Source organism: Oxyura jamaicensis, chromosome 10, assembly GCF_011077185.1.
Source record: "Oxyura jamaicensis isolate SHBP4307 breed ruddy duck chromosome 10, BPBGC_Ojam_1.0, whole genome shotgun sequence".
NCBI classification, from domain to species: domain Eukaryota; kingdom Metazoa; phylum Chordata; class Aves; order Anseriformes; family Anatidae; genus Oxyura; species Oxyura jamaicensis.
In genome coordinates this window covers 9,144,344-9,164,071 of record NC_048902.1, presented here as the reverse complement: position 1 = coordinate 9,164,071, position 19,728 = coordinate 9,144,344, and the positions used below count along the sequence as shown (strand labels likewise).

The following is a 19,728-nucleotide window of genomic DNA, read 5'->3' as shown; positions in this document are numbered from 1 at the left end:
TCACCCTGCCGGCAAAGTTTGTTTTTTCAGCCTCATTGGCTTTCCAGTGAATGGAGGCAGCTCGCGGCCCTTCTCCCCCCCGGCCCGGCGCTGGGACGACCCTCGCTGTCACCACGATGAGTGGCAGGAGGTGGCCAGGGCACAGACGGGAGACGCACGCCATCCATCACCCGCTAACAGAGAGCTCAGCCCCGGCGAGGCGATGACACCAGCTTTTATCTGGCAGGAAATCTTTTATATCCATCGCTCACCCAGCGAGACCGGGCACGTGCGCCTCTGAAACACGGTGATTGTAGCCCAAAAGCAGCTCCCAGCCCATCCCCGGGGTCGTTGCACAACCAGAGGGCTGAGCCAGGCTCGTGGACATGTCTGTGCCTAATCCCTGTGTTTTTGTCCCATTTTGCAGACCCCTTGAAGCTCCGTGAGCTGCCCTTGCATGGGGTGGATGCGGTGTGCTCGCTGTGGGAAGCATCGGACCTCCACGCGCTGCGCCCTGCCCAGGCCTTGCAGCCCCTGGTCAGCAGGAGCGGCAAAGCTGGAGCGCGAGCCGTGCAGAAAGCCCTTTGTCTGGGGGAGAAAAGTTCCCCGTGCCCTGACGGCAACAGATTGCTGCAGCCTGGCTGCCAGCTGCTCCGGGGAGGCTGGAAACAAACCACCAGCCACGGGCTTGCACCCAGCTCCGGCTGCCAAGGAGACCTCCGAGAGCTGGCTGCCTCCCTCGGCACACACGTGGACCTGCGGGGGGGAGGCAGGATGGTTCCCCCAGCACGGGACCAGCTCCTGCTCCCCCCGGGGTTTGCTGCAGAGCCCCGGGGAGCCTGGCCCCATGCTGGCCGGCTGGGGATGGCATCCCTGGGGATGGTGCTGTGGGGGTCATCCTCGCCCACCCCGGATGCTGAGAGCTCGCCCGTGGCATGTTATCGGCTTGCTGGGTGCCGTGCCCGAGCCCGGGGACAATTAGGGAACCATCTGACCCTGCGACGTGCTCGAGGTGTTTGAACAGGCAGCAGAGCCTCCTGCTTCGTGCCGGGGAATACATTAGCCGCAGGTTGCGGTGAGATGAGCAAATCGTTATCTCCGTGCCGTGGCCTTTCGGGAGGAGCTCAGCACCCATCCATCACCCCAGCAGCCCGCAGATGAGATGCTCAGCACGCTGTGGAGGAGCGGATCTCCCACCGGGGCGAGCCCACGCGTCCTTGCCATTTAGGAAAGCAAACGGGATCGAGGCGACAGCCCAGCACCCGGCTCACACCCTCTGCCCTCGATCCGGCCTCTGGAGGTGCTGCCACTGCCCAAGCATCACCCACAGTGCCTGTATCCACCACGGCCACCAGCCTGGTGCCACCTGTGTTTAACCCTCTGAGACCCCCCCCATATGGCACAGGATTTTCTGGGACTCTGGGGCCAGCAGCAGCCCTGCAATGGGGTCCCTGCAGCCCAAGACCTGCAGGTTCCTCTCCATGACAAGGACCCCAGCAATGCCCCCTCCTTGCACCCCCTGACTCCCTTCTGCCCAAACCACTCAGCCCTATCCATGGGTTTCTCCTCGGCTAGGGCCCCTGGGGGCAGGCAGGGCACTAAACATGCTCTCAAGGGGAAACCGAGGCACGAGACGAGGTCGCTGCCCCACCTCTGGAACAAGCAGAGGACTCCGGGATCCCCTCTGTCCACTCCTGGAAGTTAACGCGCTCCTGCCTCCCAGCTTTCAGTTTTTAAATAAACCCCATCCTCACAAATACTTCCAGCCTGACATCAGCAGCAGGTGATTTATCACCACCAGAGCTCGGAGCTCGCTGCATTCCCCCCAGGGGCCCAGGAGCCAGGGGGGAAATTGCCTTTGCTGATGCCTCGTCCCCTGCCGTGCCCCAGCCCACTCCCACCCCTATTGATCTCCGCTGCCTTTTCACCACTCAGCAGAATTTTTGCTGGATATTTGCTGAGCAAAGTCAATCGAGCCTCACCAATTATCATTTCTGGTATGTTTTTGGTTAACTGGGGCCTTGAAAATTCAAGGAGAGCCCCAAGGCAGTGCAGGGCGAGGGGCTGTAATGCACGGAGAGGTGTCCCCATGGTGCCCGGGGCAGCCTCGGGATGGGGAGCAGGGGACTGGAAAGCGAACGGAGCCCCGAGGATCTGCCAGATCAGCCCTGTTTGTGGTCCTGAGCCTTCCCAAGAAATGTTTTCACAGGTGTGAGACACCTCCGAGAGTGGGCGAGGCAGCGGCCTCACCGCCGGGGTGGTGCGGAAACGGAGCCCCTCGGGGAGGGTTTGTCTGTTCTCTTTTATTTGCACAGCTTTGGCCATGGTGACGCAGGGCGAGGTGCAGCCGCTGGGTTTGTTAGTCCTGACAGTTCGCCCTGCAGCTTTGGGTGTGAGCTGGAAGACGAAGCAGCGGAGATTTATCAGCCCCAGATGCCAGCAGCTGGTAGTTTGAAGGGCTTCGGTGCCTGGGTGACACCATGCCCGGGTGACAGCAGCCCACTAAAAATGTCACGCTTGGTGCCCCGTTCTCCCATCCCCATGCTGAGGCTGGGGTCCTCGTGCCCACAAATGGAGCTGGGGACAGGACACCCAGGGGTGGCCACGTCCCATCGGCAGCTCCAGCTGCACGAGCAAGCAAAGCTCTGCTAGAAAGCTCTCGGTGACCAGAAGGTGTCCAAAGAGCGCCCGCAGCCCCAGCTCCCCACCCCACCAGGTCACCGCAGGCACCAGGACGGAATCTCCTCCGGCTCCTGCACTAACCTGTGCTGCCCACGGGGTCGGAACCGGGCTGGATCCTGGCGAGGAGAGGCGGAAACTGCCGCAGCTCAGCGGTGGCACCGAGGAATAGGAGGAGGAAGAGGAGGAGGAGGAGGGATGCTCGCCTGCTGAGTCACCCGGGAGCTCCGGGGAGGAGCTGAGCGCAGGGTCAGCCTGCGGCATCTGTGGATGAGGAGTGGGGTTGGGAGGGGAGCAGCACCCCCCCCGTTGCGTCCCCCCATCTAACCCGTGGGCTCAGGACCTCTCCCTTCATGAGCAAAGCTCCTGCCAGACATTAAAAAGCTCTAGGAGCAGCCACGGTCACCCCAGAGCCAACACTTCTACATTAGCAGATTATCCCCATGCCTCCCCGTGGCCCAGACTAGCTTATAAAAATAATAATGAAAAAAAAAGTAACTTTGTGCAGTAAATTCCTCCTATTCACCAGTTTTCCTGGAGCCCCCAGCTGCGTCTAATGGGGACCAGGTGCTCGCAGCCCTTAAAAAGAGCGGGGCAGAGCAGGACAGGGTGCTGCTGGTGGGTGCTGCTTCCATGGGGGGCTGCCGGGGAGGGCTGCTCAGGCAGGTGAGGAGGGTTTGGGGTGGGTTATGGGGTTGTTTTGGAGGGCCTGAGGAGGGTTTGGGGTGGGTTATGGGGCTGTGCTGGAGGTGAGAGCCCTGTTGTAGGCTGTGTGCAGGGCAGGAGATGCTCCGCACCGTGCTGGGTGGGAAATAGGGGGCTGAGCTGGGCAGTATCCCCTAAAGAGCCAGCTCCTGTAGATCTGGGCACTGCCTGGCTGCAGGACAGGGGAACTGGCTTTTGCGGGCCTGCCACCACCTCCCCACTCATGTGGGACCCCCTGGCCCCCAAATTGCCCCCAGCTCCCCTACCTCAGTGGGCAGCGAGTGGTAAGCGGACTCGGGTGTGCAGAGGGGGGCTTCAGGGGACGGCACGGCTGGGGACATGGGTGCTGGGGCTGTGTCCTCTTCTTGCTGTCCCCTCTCCTGGCCGTGGGGTGACAGCGGTGGGGACCTCACGGCAGGCGGCCGGTGCTCATGCAGGGAGGCGACGAAGGCCAGGTGGCCGCAGTGCATGGCCGGCTGCTCGCTGCCCACCCGCAGCAGGGCCGCCACCGCGCTGCAGCGGTACCAGTCCTCATCCCGCCCGGCCGGGGGCTTCGTGCGAGGCTGGGGGGGGCGGGGATAGATGGCGAAGAAGGCTTCGCCCACCCTCCTCCTCCTCGCTGGGCTCCCGGGCGAGCGCAGGGCTTCGATGCGCAGCCGCACGTCGTGGTTCTTGTCGTTCTTGCAGAAACCTGCGGGGTCAAACCTCGCTTAGTGGGGGGACACCTCCGCCATCAGCCCGTCCCCGTGGCACCCGGCTGTCACCTCTGGGCAGTGTGAAGGTGAATTTCTTCCTCCGGAAGGAGCACACCTCGCCCAGGCGGCTCTGCTCCACCATGTCAGTGGTGCCGGTGCTGGCAGGGACGGCATCGCCTCTGCCGACGCGCAGCAGGACGCCGGCCGCGGGGCCGCGCAGCAGTGGGTTCTCCACGCTGAGCCGCAGGGCGTAGCGGCCCCGCCGGTTGAACTGAGCCCCCAGCAGCTCAAACTCGAAGTCCAGGGTCTTCTCCTCAGCCTTCAGCCCCGAGCGCTGCAGGCTGGGGGGGATGCGGGGCTCCCCGGCCATGGGGTCTCACTTCCCGACAGCGGAGACCTGGAGTGAGCCCCGGGGCTTGTCTGAGAGCTGAGAGGGCTCTGCTGGCACTTCTCACCTCTTTCCAGCTGGAAAGTGCCTGGGGGGCTTCCAGGTATGTGTAGGCTTCACATCTCCCCCAGCAGCTTTCAAAGGCAGGGAAAAGAGGGAAGAAATCCCTGAGCTTGGAGCTGAGCCTTGGTGCTGCGGGGAGGTGCTGGGAGCTCCCCTCTCCTGCCCCGTGCCGGGACAGAGGGCTCTGCACGCCGTTTGTTTGTGGGGAAACCAGGTAACAGCAGGAGGAGCGGTGGCTGCCTTCCAGCCAGCAGCCCGGGATATCCAGGGTGGCGCTGAGGACACAGGGGAGCTGCGCGCACACAGCCTTGGGGACCCGCCGCCTGCAGGAGATGCTGGTGCTGAGGCCATCGTGAGCCCCCCAGTTCCCCCACCTTGCTGGCCCCCGTGGGACTGTCCTGTTCCTCCTGCTGGACCCCATCCTGGTGTGGGCGAACCTGCAGCTGTTTCCCAGCTCATTTACAGGGCAAGATTTTAGCTGGGGGTGCTCCTGGATGAGGCTCCCCGTGGGGTTGGGCGAGCCAAGGGGATGGGATGAGCATGGGGGGTGCCTGGGGTCACAGCCAGGCTGCAGAAGGCCCCGTGGGGCTGGAAGATGTCCCCACATGGGACGGGACCTGTGTGCAAGTGGCGCTGAGACCCCTGCCTGTTCAACCCGCCATGGGGCCAGCTGAGCATCCAGGGGTCGGAGGCACTGGGGGTATTCTGGAGCTGAGCTTAAAGGGGGTGGGCAGGGGGCCAGAATGGCTCTGTCTGATCCAGCCAGGGAGCCCCCTGCCCTGTCACTTCGCATTCCCCAGTCGCTGTTGAAAACAGCACGTTCCCACAGCTTTTGGGATGCTTCCAGTGAAACACGAGCCGGGGCCGGGCTAGCAGATGGCCCTTCTCCGAGACAGCTCTGTACAAAAAGCTGCATTCCAGCCCCTTCGTGCTGGTGTGAGCCTGAAACAACAAGGTTATCCTCGGGGGCAGAGGGATAAAGCACATCTGGGGCCCTGGGGTATGGGATTTTGCCCTTTTCTGGTACGGGAGAGCAGCCCAGGCACCTGCAGGGCAGGTGGGTGCTCCTTGTTTGGGTCCCTAAAATGCAGCCAGGGGCTGTCCCAGCACCACCACCTCCGAGTCCCTTTGGAGGTCCCTCCCCAGTCTCTATTTCTGGGTTTTTCCTTCTCAGTTAGGGGGAAAAATCAATCGGGTTGGAGCCTGGGCTTAGGGTGCTGACCCCCTAACACAGCCTCACCTCCCTTTGACCTCCTGCTGCAGGGAGCGTCCTGGGGAGGTCAGGGCGAGGACAGGGAGACGGGGCAGGTTTGGGGGTTTGCGGGCACTGAGTTGGGATTAAACAGCAGAGAAAGGGTGCTGTGAAAGGTGCCCCTGCCTGCCAGGCAGGAGGTACTGGTGTCCCGGGGGTGCTCAGGGCTGCTGGATGGCTTCTGTGCTGGGAGCATCAGCGCTTTTAATGGTGTTGGAGGACTCGGTGGCTGAAATTATGTGAGCAAAAATTGCATTTATCCCCTGCTGGGGCTTATGGGCTGGCGTGCTTTTCTTTGGGGGTCCCACACACCCTTCCGTCTCCCTGTCCCTTCTCTTGGGCTCGTTTGAAATGGAAGAAAAGGGGAAGAAAGTGGTGATTTGGCTGTTCTCAGGCAGCTCCCACCCAAGCCAGTGCGGGCTGGTGAGAACAGGAGGGTGCCACCCAGGGACACCCCAAGTCGGGTGCTGCTCTCAGCTGCTTCCCCCACAAATCTGCGTCCCCCTGGGCTGCTGACCTGCGGTGACATCGCCGTGTTCACCTGTGCACCCCTCTGGGGCAGGGACACAGCTTTCCTTTGCCTCGCTTTAAACCCTGCCAGGCTCTGGTGCGTGGAAATGAGACGTTGCTGCCTGCTTCGCTGCCCTCCCACCCTTGTGCAAACACATTAGAGCCACCACTAACGAGGGGCTCATCAAAGAGCAATTTTCATGTAATTTAACCCAAGGCAGCAGCTTTTTTATTTTTTATCTTTTATTTATCCAGGCAGCAGCTCCCAGCTGTGCCAGAGGTGCACGTGCAGCCTCCACCATGCTAAAGCAGCACTGCACAGTGACAATCCCTGCTTTGGGATAAGTTTCCAGCATCATGTCCCCTTCCTTGGTGCCCCAAAACTAAATATGAGATCCCCCAGATCTCCTGGGAAGGAGGTTGGTTCACGGACACCTTTCCCTTTGGCCGCAGCTCTCTTAAGAACAGCCCCAAGGAGGAAGGGGGGGACCTGTGGGTCTCCGTTCAGCCTTGCCCCAAGCTTTTGGCTAAAAATTAAGCTAAATCTTCCACGCTGATTAATTTTCCCTTTGCTTGCTGTCACGTGCAGAGCGTGGGGGGGTGTGCAGGGATTATCGAGGTGTTGTAACCTGTGGGCTTGGGGCCCCTGGTGCAGGTGGGAGGCACAGCTCGGACAGGAGAGGAAAGCATTTCCCCAAATCCTGCTCTTTCCCCCCCAACGGGGGGGGGTTGGGGTCCCTGCTTTGCAGTGCTGGGGTGCGGAAGGATGCAGCGAAAGCCCCTTTTCAGCAGGAGTTCTGGGATGGTCACCCCATGCTGATGGCACCTGGGGGGGCTTTATGTCCCCAGGCTGCCTCTGCTTTCCCCTTTCCACCCCGGATGCTTTAAAACCTCCCCCAGCGAAGGGTTGCATGGCCAGGATCTGGCCCTTGGGTGTACCCAGGAGGAAGCCTGGAGCCAGCCGAGATGTTTGCAGCATCTTGGGTGGGCCAGCACGGCGCGGGGGCCACCCAGCCCCGCTCCGGTCCCCGTCCCCCCCCCCAGCTGTCAGCACGGGGGAGGAGGGAGCAGCTCGGAGACCGGGACGAGGAGTGGGGGAAAAGACAGGGGCTGGCTCCAGCTGCCTCCCTCCCTGGGCAATCAAAGGGGAGAGCGCAGCACGGGGTTGGTTGCTTTTCATTTCCTAAACCCCAGGGTGGCCCCGAGCCAAGGCCTCCTCGCCATGGAGGGGATAAAGTTCCCGGCGCCTCCGCCGCCGGCCTCCGCCGCCGCCAGCCTCCGCCGGTGCGCTGAACTTTGCCTGGCGGCGTGCATGGCCGCGTCCACGCCGGGCTGATGCTCTGAGCTTTTCCTCCAGCCCTTTGGGAGAAGGTAACTTTTTTTTTATTATTATTATCATTTGGACGTGTTTTTCTTCTTCTCGCAAAGTTTGCGCCGCGGCAGCGGGGGGAAGCTGGGCTCCGCGGGGGGGTAGCGGTCGTGTGTGCGAGCTGCCAGCACGCTTGCTGGAGAGGGTGCAGGAGCCCCCAGGCACCCTACGGGGAATATTTCCCCCCCCCCATCAGCAGGGTTTGCAGCACGGGGGGCGCTTTGTGGGCAGTTTTTAGCCCAGCCCTGCAAACTTGTGGCTTCTCCCCTCTGCTGGCTCTGTGCTCGTGGTGCGCAGCACACCTGCTGCACCGTGAGGCTTTGGAAGCAAAGAGGGGTGGCAGCCTAAAACAACCCCCCCGCACCTCCCCAAGCCCGGTTTGCTTCGGTTTTTAAACTGTTATGGCTTCTAAAAATGCAAAAGGTGCTTCTGGCTCGTTGGCTTGATGTCCCTGAGGACAGAAGGGGCAGCTCGGAGCTGGGGGGCTCGCTGTGCTGGTGGAGGCCGGCGGGCTGGGGTCTGGGGGGTGGAGGCTCTGCCGGAGCTCTGTGCGGAGGGGGGGGACCCCCCCCCCTCCCCCCCCCCCCCCCCCCCCCCATGCTGATTCACCCCCTCCGACCTCTCCCTGCCCCAGACGGGGGCTTTCCTGCGAGGCTGAGGACATGGGGCGAGGTGCGGCGAGGTCACCGCATCCCCGCAGGCTTCCCGCACGGGGTCACAGCACCGGGGCCCGGTGTCGTCACTGCCCCCGGGGGTGCCCCCTGCTTCTCGGATGGAGAGAGTGAGCGGGGGCTTCCCGGAGGCTCCAGCCTCCATCCGGATGGTCTGGGGAGGCCGGGGCCTCCCCGGCACCGTGGTGTGGGCAAACAGGGAGATCTTTGCGCTGGAGAAAGCGCTGCTTTTCCAGAAAGAGGATTAAAGTCTTGGAGCAGCTCTGGGCGGGCTGAGCAGTGCGGGCAGCTGCTAAATCCCCCTCCGGGACCGAGCGGGGCCAGTCCCCGTCCCGTGTCCTCCGCAGCCACCGCTCGGCGGGGACACGCGGCTCCCCGCTGCCAGCACAGATCCCGACGGGCAATTGAATTAGAGGAGCTCTCGCTTAAACAGCTCTCCCCTGGCCCAAGCGCTCCCTGAACAATTGTGAAACGAGATCTTTATCATTTTTATTAAAAGCCGTACACAAGGCATCACCATTATCCCGGATAGGAGGAGGGGACGGGGAGGGGGAATTCCCTTATGGCTCCCCCCAAGTCTAATTCATAGTGGTGGGATGCAAAAGCTCCCCAGAGGGTGATGGATGGTGGGAAATGAGGAATATGAAGGAGCTTTATTGGAGCCATCAATCTCGGGCGACGCCACGGCGATCAAAGGCCCAGCCTGCTCCAGCAGGGGTTAGGCAGAGGAGCAAAGGGATCAGGTTTCGGGGAAACGAGGGGCACCGAGGGGCTGCGGGGCTGGTGGGCACCCGGGGGGCTTGGGCACACCTACCTCTCCTTGGGGACATCTGCCTCTCCGCGGGGACACTGCTGGCCGGTGGGCAGCGAGGGGGGGCTTCCCCTCGCTGCAGGAGAGCATCCCATGAAGATGGAGCAGCTCTCGGAGGGGTAACTGAGATGCCTGCTCTTGACCCACCTTGGGCTTGGTGAGGATTTGCTGGCACACGGGGCCAAAACATCACCCAGGAAGCTTTTTGGCTCGGCCTTGTGATTTATTTTTGCTGCCCTGCGTGGATTCAGGCTGTGGCTTGCCCCGCGGGTGCCGTGTGTCTTCCCTTCCTGCTCCTCTCGGTCGCTACCGATGCGACCTCAGGCAGCCAAACCTGGGGGCAGCGGACACCAGAGAGGGGGTGTCTGCTGGGGGGGGTGGAGGTGGGTCCGGCAGGGTGATGCCACCAGGCTGGGGAGATCTCACATCTCCCAGCCCCCCCGGCCACCCTGCTCCAAGGGACCCCACAGGCAGGTGAGAGGGGCAGGGGCAGACCCCTGCTGGCCTTGGGATAACATCTGGAGGCTGCGGGACCACTGCCCTGACCCTGCACGAGGGGAAAGGGGCTTTTGGGTCTCTTAAGAGGCATGTGTGTGTGCTTTACGGGCTCCTTCTACTTTACGGAGTGCTACATTCCTGGGAGGTGAGGTCAGAGCCACTTCCCTGCACAGACAAAACCAGGGGATGGTTGGGGAGCTGCTGGCTGAGGGGGGGTCCGGGGTCCTGAGCCCCCAGCAGGGAGCAGGATGCTCACCCAGGGCTGGTCCTACACCTGCTGGGCCCGGAGCTGGTGGGGAGCACGGAGAGGACGTCACCCGCAGAGCACCAGCCCCCGAGGTGCCTGGAGAGGGGCCCGCCTGCATTCCCCTGATTTTTGGGACCCCTTTGAAGCTGATGAGCCACATCCAGCACGGTCCTTAGCGAGCACCAGCTGTATAAACAGCAGCCCTGAGCAAAGCTCCTGGCGGGGTCATCCACCTCCTCCCCATCCCCTTGGAGCCACCAGGCAGGGGCTGGGGAGTCCCTGTGGTCCCCTGGGGGGTTGGGGATGTCCCGGGGTGATGCATGGGCGCAGCGCTGAATGTTGGGTTTGGGGATGAGGGGAAGGCTTCTCAGGAGGGTTTCACTCTGTCCCACCGATGCTTCGCAGGTGGGGATGTCCCTCGTCTCCTTCAGGGAGCTCTCAGCCCCAGCAATGGGGTCGGGGTGACTCCTGCAGCCGCTGGATGTGCCTCGGTGTCCCCACGGCCAGCCGGGGAAGGGAGAGAGGCTCTGTCCGTGGTGGGGGTGAGGGATGAGGCAAAACAGGAAAACCAGAGCTGTGGGACAGCAAGGGAGGGTGTGGGGCTGCCTGGGCCAAAGTAATCAAAAAAAAAAAAAAAAAAAAAGAAGAAGAAAAAGAAAATAGCAGAGGGCAGGAGGAAGGAAAGCTTGTTGGAACTGGCACCGGGACAAGCCGTCCGTTTTATCGCTGCAGGGACGATCAGCCCTGTTCCGGCGAGGGGAAGGTGCTGAGGCTCCCTCCCAGGGCAGCACCTCCCGAACCTGGTGGCAGGGAGGGACGCTGGGGACACGGCCGCTCGCCCAGCTCCCGCCTGCTTCGCCCGTGCCTCCGAATCCTGACCCTTGTGCTGGTTTCGCAGCCCTTCACGTAAACGCTGTAAAACAACCCAAACAAAGGCTCCCATTCTATCAGCGGGGAGGCAGCGGCCGCCCAAGGTGGGGATGGGGTGGGAGTGACCCGAGAAGATAAATCTCTTGGCTCCTTGCCTCCAGCCCTGCATTTCCAAGGGGACTTCTCTCCCCCCCCAAAAAAACCCCTCTTCCTTCCGCCTCCCCCTTCCCCGTGCAGCAGGAGGACGTCGATGGCAGCCAACGGCTCCGGGGGGGCGCACAGCTCGCCGCTGGACGATGGCTTTGGGGACGACCTGGTTTCCGACTGGTACATCTACGAGACCGCGGAGCCAGCCGTGCCACAGGACAAGTAAGCACCCGGTGGCAGTGCCACGTGTGTCCTCGTCCCCGGAGGGGTGCCAGCACCCTGCTCTGGCAAGCCCCGGGCCCGCTGCTGGGCCCCCCCTTGTCCCAGCTGATGGACACAACTCATTGCGCGGGTGGATCTGCCATCCTGGAGCATGGGGTGGGGTTGGCGAGTGGTGTAAATCTGCAGTGGTGGTGGTTTTATAAAGCCTGGTCCCCATCTGTCCTGCTCCACTCTTCAGCCGAGCATCCTCCTGAGAGCAGTGGAGGCACAATTTACCCAAGGAGTGCCCCGAAGCGGGTGGCAGGGCCCCATCCTGGGCGTCCCGAGGCCATCTCTCAGCACCTATTGTCCCTCTGTTGACTGAGCGAGGCTTTTACTCCGCTCAGCTGGCCGATATCTGATCCTGAGGACACCCGGCGGGGACCAGCCCAGCCGTATCCGAAGGGTTGCCCTAGGTCCTTAATCTCCTGCTTTGTGAAACGCCCTTAGAGATCTCCTCGCCCAGCCCCGCCTTGCCCAGCTGAAGCCCTGGGGGTAGAGCTGGATGGAAGAACCCCCCCGAAACCCTTTGGGGTGTTTGCTCTTCCCTTCGGGTGTCCTCTTCCAGCTGTGGTGGTGCGGGGAGGGAGGAAGCACCAGGGGTTCTCCATGGCTGCACATCCCATCCAGACCCCAAACGCTCAGGATTTAATTCTGAAGCCCCAGCGAAACCAAAACTGTTCCGGAGCCGGAGCTTCCTCCCCTCCTCAATGTTGTGGGTGGGCGCCCTGGGCCTCGGGAGCTGAGATATTTTGGGACAGCGGGAACAGTCTGGGCTACCCAAGGACAGCTGTTAGAGCAAAAAGGCAGAAGGCACGGAGCTCTGCCGGCGGCAGCCTGGCCTCAGGAACCTCCCCTGGCAGCTTGGCGATAGTGCTGGACTGAAAAATCCCTACAGGGGGCTTCGTCCCTCCTTGCTGATCCTGACATTGCACGGGGTCCTGGAGCTCACCCAGCCCCTACAGGAGCAGCTCGGGCTGCTCCTGGCTATCTCTTGAGCTCAGTCCAAAAATCCTAAATCCACCTCCCCAGGGTGGCTTCAGCCCCAGCTACCAGGGGTTGCACGGCCCTGCTCTTTGGAGCTTTGCTACTCCTAAATGCCAGCCCTAAAGTGGTGCTGCCATCCCCATGTGCGCAGAGCATCACCCCAGTACCTTAACTTTTTACCCTTTCAGGACAAAATACAACCCCAGATTATTATTATTTTTTGTTTTCCCCTCTCTAGCACATTTCCCAGCGCAATCCCAGAGTGCGACCCCACCATCTCCCCCAGGCTGTACCACGCCTGCATGGCGCCCGTCTCCGTAAGTGCCCCTGAAGCCCGTCACGTTTGCTGTCCCCAGCTCCATCCGTGTGCACCTTCCCCCAAAGGGCCCTCCTGCTTAGCTAAAAAACCCCGCTCCCCTTCTTCTGGCAGCTGGCCGTGCTGCTGGGCTTGTCCTTGCTGGTGAAACGCCGGCGTCTCCGCCGGGGCTGCTGGAACGGCGTCCCCGGGCTGCTCAGGTACCATGTCCCCACGTCCCCGTCACCCCGCCCGGCTGGCACGGGACAAACCAGCCCAAGGGTGGTGGGGACGGGGTGCTGCAGCGTGGAACAAGGGGGTGCCAGGCTCATGTTGTGCCCCCCCGGCCCCGCAGCCCGGCCAACTTTCTGGAGGAGGAGGGCAACCGCGGGCTGGTGGCCGCGGTGTTTGGCATCCTCTTCTCGTCCCTGTGTGTGCTGGTGCTGGACCGCGACCCTCTGCCGCTCGTCCCCAACTCGTCCCAGCACAGCCGGGGTAAGGCCAGCGCCGTGGGGGACTCTCTGTGCGGGCTGTTCACTCTGGTCCCTACTGAGGGCACGCGTCGCCTTTGCTCTCCCCCTGGTCTAGAGTACTGGAAGATCCTGGCTTTGTTCTACTACCCCGCCTTCTACTGCCCCTTGGCTGCCTGCGCCACGGTGGGGCACAGGGCCGGCTACCTCGTGGGCTGCCTGCTGTCCTGGTGCCACTGCGTGGTGCACATCTGGCAGAAGGTGGACTGTCCCCAGTCGCCGAAGGTACGCGTCCCACCACGGGGCAGGCTGCCGGGGCCCGAGGTGGCTGTCCCGGCACCCTGGAGAAGTGGCACTGAGGTGTCCCCTGGCCCGGTGTGTGACAGCGCTGCGTGTCCCCAGATATACAGGTACTACTCCACGCTGTCCTACGTCCCCATCATCCTCTGCCTCGTGGTCTTAAGCCTCTGGTACCCAGCTCTGCTGATCAGGAGCTTCACGGGGCGCGACGAGACCTTGGATAAGGAGGTAACGAAGATGCATGGGGTGACCGGGGGTGGTGGGAGCCTGGGGGAACCCCTCCATGGCCCTGCATGGTTTTGGGGCTGCTTTGTGGCTCTCCTGCCCCGCAGCCTGGCTCTGAGCATCGGGGTGCTCCCAGTGCTCCCAGTTTGGCTCCCAGCAGCCTGGCGGCCCTCTGACAGCAACGGGGCACACACGGGTTGCGGCTCTGTTTATCTTGCTGGATTTGAAGAGGGGAAAATCCATCTTTGGAGTAAACTCCTTAGTACAAGAGGCTTACGGCATCAATGCGTCCCATTCAGGCTGGACTGGGGTCGCCTTGTTTTCCTGGCAGGCAGCGATAATCCCCAGCCCTTTTGGAAACGCCGGGCTTTGTTGGGTGAAGGAGAGGAGAAAACCTTCAGAACCGAGCCGCCGACCCCAGCGTGGACTGAAATAACCCCGGGAGCTCGCTTTGGGCGGCCTGGTGGGAACCGGGCAGCTTTTACAGCTGCTTTCCTTCAGGTTTCAGGGCGAGGCTACTACAAGAAGTACCTACGGGCTGTCCTGTCCAAGCGGCCGAGGAAGGGCAGGTAAGGGCAGCAGCTTCTCGCTGGGTGCCTGGGGACAGCACAGCCTCCTGGCCCTGTTTAAAAAAAGAAAAGAGAAACCACATACATCATGCTCCTGCAGCTCTGCACGACCAGAGCGCAGCCCTGCCCGCAGTCTGGGGACACCCAAGCCACATTTGTCACCTTCTCCTTCCTCCTCCAGCCCCACCAAGCTAGAAGAGAGCCTCCTGCGCCGGGTCTGGGTGTATCTGTGCTCCTACATCTACGCTCCCGAGGAAGGTAGGATGCGCTCTTTGCTGTAGCAGCAGCTCTGCAAACAGTCTGCCTTCCCCGGGGGACAGCAAATGCCTTCCTTGGCTCCGTCCCCAAAGCATCTGCGCCGTGGCAGCTGCCGCCCGGCGCCTCGGCTCGCACAAACTGTTGCAGGCTCGGGGTGGGGAGGAGGAGCTGGGGACCCCCACGGGGCACGGGTGGGCTGGGCAGGGCTGGAGCGGGGTGCCTGGGGCTCCTTGCTGCAGGTGCATGAGGTTTTATGGGCCTGCAGGAAGGCACGGGAAGGAACCCTGTCCTCTAACGCCCTGTAGGTGTGGGGAGCAGCCTGGGGGAAATCCCCACCCGAAGGGGGCTTGGGCTGGGCTGGGTGGCCCCCATTTACCCCTCCTCTTCTGCCTCGCAGGTTTCCAGCTCCCGCTGAAGCTCGTCCTGTCCCTAACCACCTCTGTCGTCGCTGTCTACCAGGTGACCGGGGTGGCCCAGCGGCACGCGGTGCCCCGTGGCCACGTCCTCGTGGGGCAAGGGACACATTGCCACGCTCCCTTGGGGCACGGTGGCTTTGGGGCTGGTATTAGCGTGCCTCGAGGTATTACTCGAGCTGAGCCTCGCTAACCGGCCGTGTGCTCGCAGGGCTCAGCCTGCCGTGAGGCTTTAAGCTAACCTGGTGGCTCACGTGGCACCGCTCCCCTGCAGGTGGCCCTGCTGCTCCTGGTGGCCTTCGTCCCCACCATCCAGATCGTGCGGGCGGGGATGACGAAGGACGTGGTGGTGCTGCTGGTCCAGTTCGGGCTGGTGCCCTCGGAGAACCCGGGCATGCCGGGTGACATGGAGAAGGAGCTGAGCACCGTCAAGCACTACCTGTGGTCGCTGGAAGGTGCGCGGCCACGTCCACGGGGGATTTGGGGAGGACTTGCGAATTTAGGGGGTCTGTAACCCAAGCTGCCCGTGGAAGCAGGTGGTGATGGGGCAGTTTATTGTCTTGAAGGAGCATGGGGACCATGAAGGAGGGGACACAGCCCAGCTGCCCCTGCTCCAGCCTGGGCTGTGCAGACGTGGAAGGCGGGTGCGCGGACCTGGTGCCGTGCCAGGGCTCCCTGAGCAGCTGCTGCCTGCCAAAACCGCCGCGCTGCAGATGCTGCTCCTCGGGCAGGCTTTGATATGTGCTGGAATCGAGCAGATGGCCCCTCGTCCCCCCGCTGCCGAGCGGGCACCCGATAATTGAAAGCCCTGGGCAGGGGGCAGGGGGCTGGCAGGGTGCCTCCACCAGGGCTTTTTTGTGGCTTTCCAGAGTCACCGAGCCCCTCTCCTCCTCCCCACCTCTGCTTTCCTGACCTCCCCATCTCTCCTGGCAGATCCCCTGCTCCCGTCTTGCTTTCCCCTTGCATCCCAGCTTCTGAGCATCCTGCCAGGCTCAGCACCCTTTGCACGGCTGGCTCAGTCACTTCCCCAGCACCGAGCTAGCCTGGCCCTCCGCCTTCCCCCTTCCCTTTCGCGTGGGCCATATTGCCCTCCAAGGAGACGGAGCAGGGTGTCCTTGTATCGCAAAGGGGCTGGGGAGGGAAACTGAGGCACGGTGCCCTGCTCAGGTGATCGCAGCACCATAACCCTACCCCGCCTGATGCCCCCTGGGTGGTGCCTGAGACCCCTCCTGGGGTAACACCGGCCCCCCGGCCGCCTCCCCGCAGTGTGCTACGTGTGCTCGCTGGTGCTCTGCTGCCTGCTGACCATGGCCATGCTGCTGAGGACGCTGGTGATGCACAGGTAGGGCACCGCGCCGCCCAGATCGCCCTCTTTGTGTCCTCGTCCCCGCCGCCCAGCCCCGCTGCTCTCTGCCCTCCAGGAGCAACCTGAAGGCGCTGTACCAAGGGGCCGTGCTCGATGTCTTCTACAAAGCCCACATCCTCCGCCCGTCCCGACAAGCCATCGTCTGCTGGATGAGCTTCGCCAGCTTCCAGACGGCTTTTGCCTGCCTGGGTAAAGGTTTTGGGGGGGCTATGGGGCAGGAGGAGGTGGTGGAGCCCCATTTCCCACAGGTTACCCCACGTTTAAGCAGCCCCAACCCCCCCCTTTTTTTGCCCCATTTGGCAAAGCTCTAGGGCTTTTGTTCGTGGTTCCCTCAGCGCAAGCTGTCCTTCTGCTGGGAGGGCCAGGCTGAGCACCAAGTGGTGGGGAGAAAAAGGGGGGGCTCGGGGAGGGGGGAGGGAGGGAGAGCTGTCCTGGCTCGCGCCCAGATATTTTGATCCGCGAAGCTGTCGCGGCATGTCGCGTGGGGGGCTGTCTGTCTCCTCCGGTCCCAGCCGCCGCGCCCCAACTTCTGATAGATGTGTGGGCACGGATGTAAAACGGGGCAGAAACCCCATCCCTCCTCACCCCAGCACAGTTTGGGCACACCCCAAAACCTCCTTGGGGCTTGGGCGCACCCCAAACCCCCCAGGCGCATCCCTGGGTGGGCTGCCCGCATCCCGCCACAGTGCCACGCACACGACTTGAGCCCGAAACCCAATTTCCAGGGCACGAAATCCCAGCGCTTGGCATGGAGCGCAGCCCCCTTTCCCGCCCGGCACCGCCGCTGCTCCCGGCGTGATTTCTGATTAGAAATCGCAGCTCGGGCTGATTTGGTGATGAGGCATCGCGGCCGCAGCCCCCGGAGGCGGCTCCTCTCGGCGGGGGTGAAGCGGGGTGCGATGAGGAAGGCTGAACCCGTCATTAGATCCCGCGCAGAGCATTGTGCGGGGAGCGGGGGAGGCAGGCGAGGAGCCTGCTTATTATGGGATTAAAACGACAGGCGTGCTCAGAACCGAGCACGGGGCTGGAACCAGGAACAAGGAGCACTTCTCCTTCCTCCCTCCCTCCCCCGTGACGCCTTCTTTCCCCGTGTCTCCCCCCAAGGGCTCCTCATCCAGCAAGTGATTTTCTTCATCTGCTCGGCTGCGTTCACCTTCCTCGTCGTCATCCCGCTCCAGTCGGGCACAAACACGCTCCTCTTCAGGCTGCTGCAGAACATGTGGTGAGCGCCCAGCGGTGCTGGGGCGACCCCGCCGGGTGCCGCGATGAGTTCTGGGGAGCTTGGATAAAGGATCGGCTTTTTTTTTTTTTTTTTTTTTTTTTGCTGCCCCTCGGGCTCCTCCTGCTCTGCTGGAGGTTTCGGGAGCCTCGTCTCCTGGCCTCCAGGCTCCCCGTTCTCTCCTGGCCAGGCCCTTCTGGCTGACCCTGGTGGGTGCCGTCCTCGCGCAGAACCTGGCGGCTCACTCCCAGTTCCTGGAGCACCATCCCCTGCGCAAAGAGCTGACCAACAGGTAGGGGCCTGGGGTCTCCTGGGGGCCGGGGCAGCTGCTCTTGGGTTTGCACGCACCCCCTGTGGGGTTAGTTCAACCTCTGCAGGGCTCCTGTAGGGTCTTTAAGCAGCTTTGTGCGCACAGAAGGGGTGATTTGGAGGCTACGGCTAGGGGCCATGGGCAACTCGCAGCCCTGACGTCAGCCTGTGGGGCCGGGGCCCTGTTCCACCCCCACGGGGGCTGTGTCCTCTGCCCTGAGCCCCCAGCCTCGTGCTGTGGCCGGTGCTGAAGCCTCTGAGGGGAAACGGAGACCCTGCGTGTGCTGGAGGGCAGCCTCCACGTCCCCAGCACACACCAGGAGGGCGTTCACACCTCTCCACGGGATGGAGACATCTCGAACGAGGACAGGGCCTGCCAGGGAGGGAGGGAAGGCTGGGAGGCTTGTTTTGGCAGGTTCCTCCATTAGGGAAGGGCCGTGTTTGCTGTCCCGGGGCGTTCTGCTCCTTATTATCCTCCTTTTCCACCCGCAGGCGAGCTCTCTACATCGTCACCTACCTGCTCTTCCCGGTCAACGTCCTGGTGGGGGTCCTGGCGGGGGTCTGGAGGATGCTCATCTCCGCGCTCTACAACGCCGTGCACTTCTGCCAGCTGGACATCAGCCTGCTCAACCGTGGCGTGGAGACCTTCGACCCAGGTCCGGCACCACAGGGACCCTTCTCCCACCCCCAGGGAGCGCAGCGGGGGCTCCTCCGCCACCCGGAGCCCCTGGGACCCGGGGGGGCTTCGTGTCCTTGTACCCAGAGATGTGCGGGGACAACGGGAGCGAGCAGCTCCTCCTGCTGCCCGCCTGGTCCTGCTGGGCTCCTGGGGGGGCTCCTATGGGGTTCACTGGTGGTTGTGAGTGGATCCCGTGCTGGGGCAGCAGGGAGGAGAGCTCAGCCCTTCCTTTGCTTTTTCCGCTGGGATTTCGGGAGCACAGCACAGCCCCGGGGCTGGAGATGGATGCTCTGGCGTGGCAGGGATGGAGCCTGATAATTTACCTCCCTGGTACTCAAGGGAAAGAAGAGGGGGGGGGACACGTTGCTGGGCAGTGCTGCCCCCTGATCCATATTTCCTTCGGGCTGCATCCCCCAGGCTACCACGCGTACTGCCACTACCTGAAAACGGAGGTGAGCCAGTCGCACCCGGTGATGCGAGCCTTCTGCCTGCTGCTCCTCCAGCCGCCCAGGCCACGGGGGACCCCGCAGCCCCGACCGGGGGACGTGGAGGAAGGTGGGTCCCCTGGTGCCCCCCGGCACCCCCCGGCCAGCCCCATCCCTCGGGGGCTGCCTGCGGCCCCCCCCCACCCGCCGTCTCCTTCCAGGCATCCAGCTGATGCAGAGCACGAAGGTGCCGTCGGGCGGAGGCCGGCTGAGGCAGAGCCGGGCGCGCTGGTGGCTGGCTTACACCCTGCTCAACAACCCCTCGCTGCTGGCCTGCCGGAAAAACGCCCTCTGCGATCCCACGGCCAACGGCGCCCAGCTCAGCCCCCCCAAGCCCTGACCCCCCCAGAGAAGCCCCCTGCCTCCTCTGTCCCTCCCGTCTCCTCCTCCCCTCCTGGGCTGGGAGGAGTTGGGCCCCCCGTCCCTCCCCAGCAGTGACAGCACTGGTTTTTAGCTCTAGGTCCCTTCCGAGCCACCGGCGGGGCCTGGAGGCGATGAGACAGCCAGGGCCCGTGGGGCACTTCCCAGCCTGACGTGGGAGCAGAGGGGTTGATGATCCAAGCTGAACCCTTCGGGCACCTCCAAAGCCCCTTAGGGGTTGCTTCTGAGCCGAACCCACACGTCCTCCTCCCCATCTTGTGGCACAGAGTGACCACGAGCAGCCACCCCCATCTCAGTGCCCCTGGCAGAAGGTCCCCACCACCACCCCCAGCTTATCCCGTCCAGGTCTGAGCCTCTTTCCCCCCATTTTGTGAAGGCTGAAACCCCTTTCTGCTCCATTTGGGGCTGGAAGGTTGCAGAGCTTCTTTGGGGCTCCCCATAGCTCTCACCGCCCGGCGTGCTCTCAGCAGGCTGTTTCCCCCTCCTCTACCCCCCTGTCCTGCTCCAGGGGGATCCCCGGGGTGAGCGGGTGTCCCCCCCAGCTGGGACCGAGCCCCCGGAGCAGTCTGACACCCCCTCAGCCGTGCCGAGCTGGGGAAGGAGAATAAATCGTGTACCTCCTCGCTG

At 63.0% G+C, this 19,728-nt stretch overlaps 2 protein-coding genes across 7 annotated transcripts in view; one reads left to right on the top strand and one right to left on the bottom strand.

Annotated features, from left to right (window-relative positions):
• Nucleotides 1-4,686, bottom strand: part of CCDC33 (coiled-coil domain containing 33) — a 23,612-nt gene extending 18,926 nt beyond the window's left edge. For 2 of the 3 annotated variants that reach the window (XM_035335351.1, XM_035335352.1), the window contains exons 1-3: nt 4,128-4,686; nt 3,630-4,054; nt 2,743-2,922 (exon numbers count right to left, since the gene is read on the bottom strand). In XM_035335351.1, coding sequence (XP_035191242.1) covers nt 2,743-2,922; nt 3,630-4,054; nt 4,128-4,428 — 906 coding nt within the window. In that variant the 5' untranslated portion in view covers nt 4,429-4,686. The remainder of the gene's footprint in view (nt 1-2,742; nt 2,923-3,629; nt 4,055-4,127) is intronic. The other variant, XM_035335350.1, reaches the window with a different exon arrangement.
• Nucleotides 3,267-19,728, top strand: STRA6 (signaling receptor and transporter of retinol STRA6). 4 transcript variants are annotated; one of them, XM_035335343.1, is made up of 18 exons: nt 3,267-3,324; nt 10,975-11,106; nt 12,371-12,449; nt 12,563-12,648; nt 12,783-12,922; nt 13,016-13,182; nt 13,300-13,425; nt 13,924-13,991; nt 14,173-14,249; nt 14,647-14,708; nt 14,937-15,117; nt 15,929-16,004; nt 16,084-16,217; nt 17,133-17,250; nt 17,438-17,539; nt 18,049-18,212; nt 18,653-18,790; nt 18,882-19,728. In XM_035335343.1, exons 2-18 carry the CDS (start codon nt 10,988-10,990, stop codon nt 19,058-19,060), a joined length of 2,016 nt encoding a protein of 671 aa, XP_035191234.1. In that variant the 5' UTR covers nt 3,267-3,324; nt 10,975-10,987; the 3' UTR covers nt 19,061-19,728. The 4 variants fall into 4 exon arrangements, with proteins under 4 accessions (XP_035191234.1, XP_035191237.1, XP_035191238.1 ...); XM_035335346.1 differs by lacking the exon at nt 3,267-3,324 and adding an exon at nt 7,395-7,642; XM_035335347.1 differs by lacking the exon at nt 3,267-3,324 and adding an exon at nt 8,893-9,028.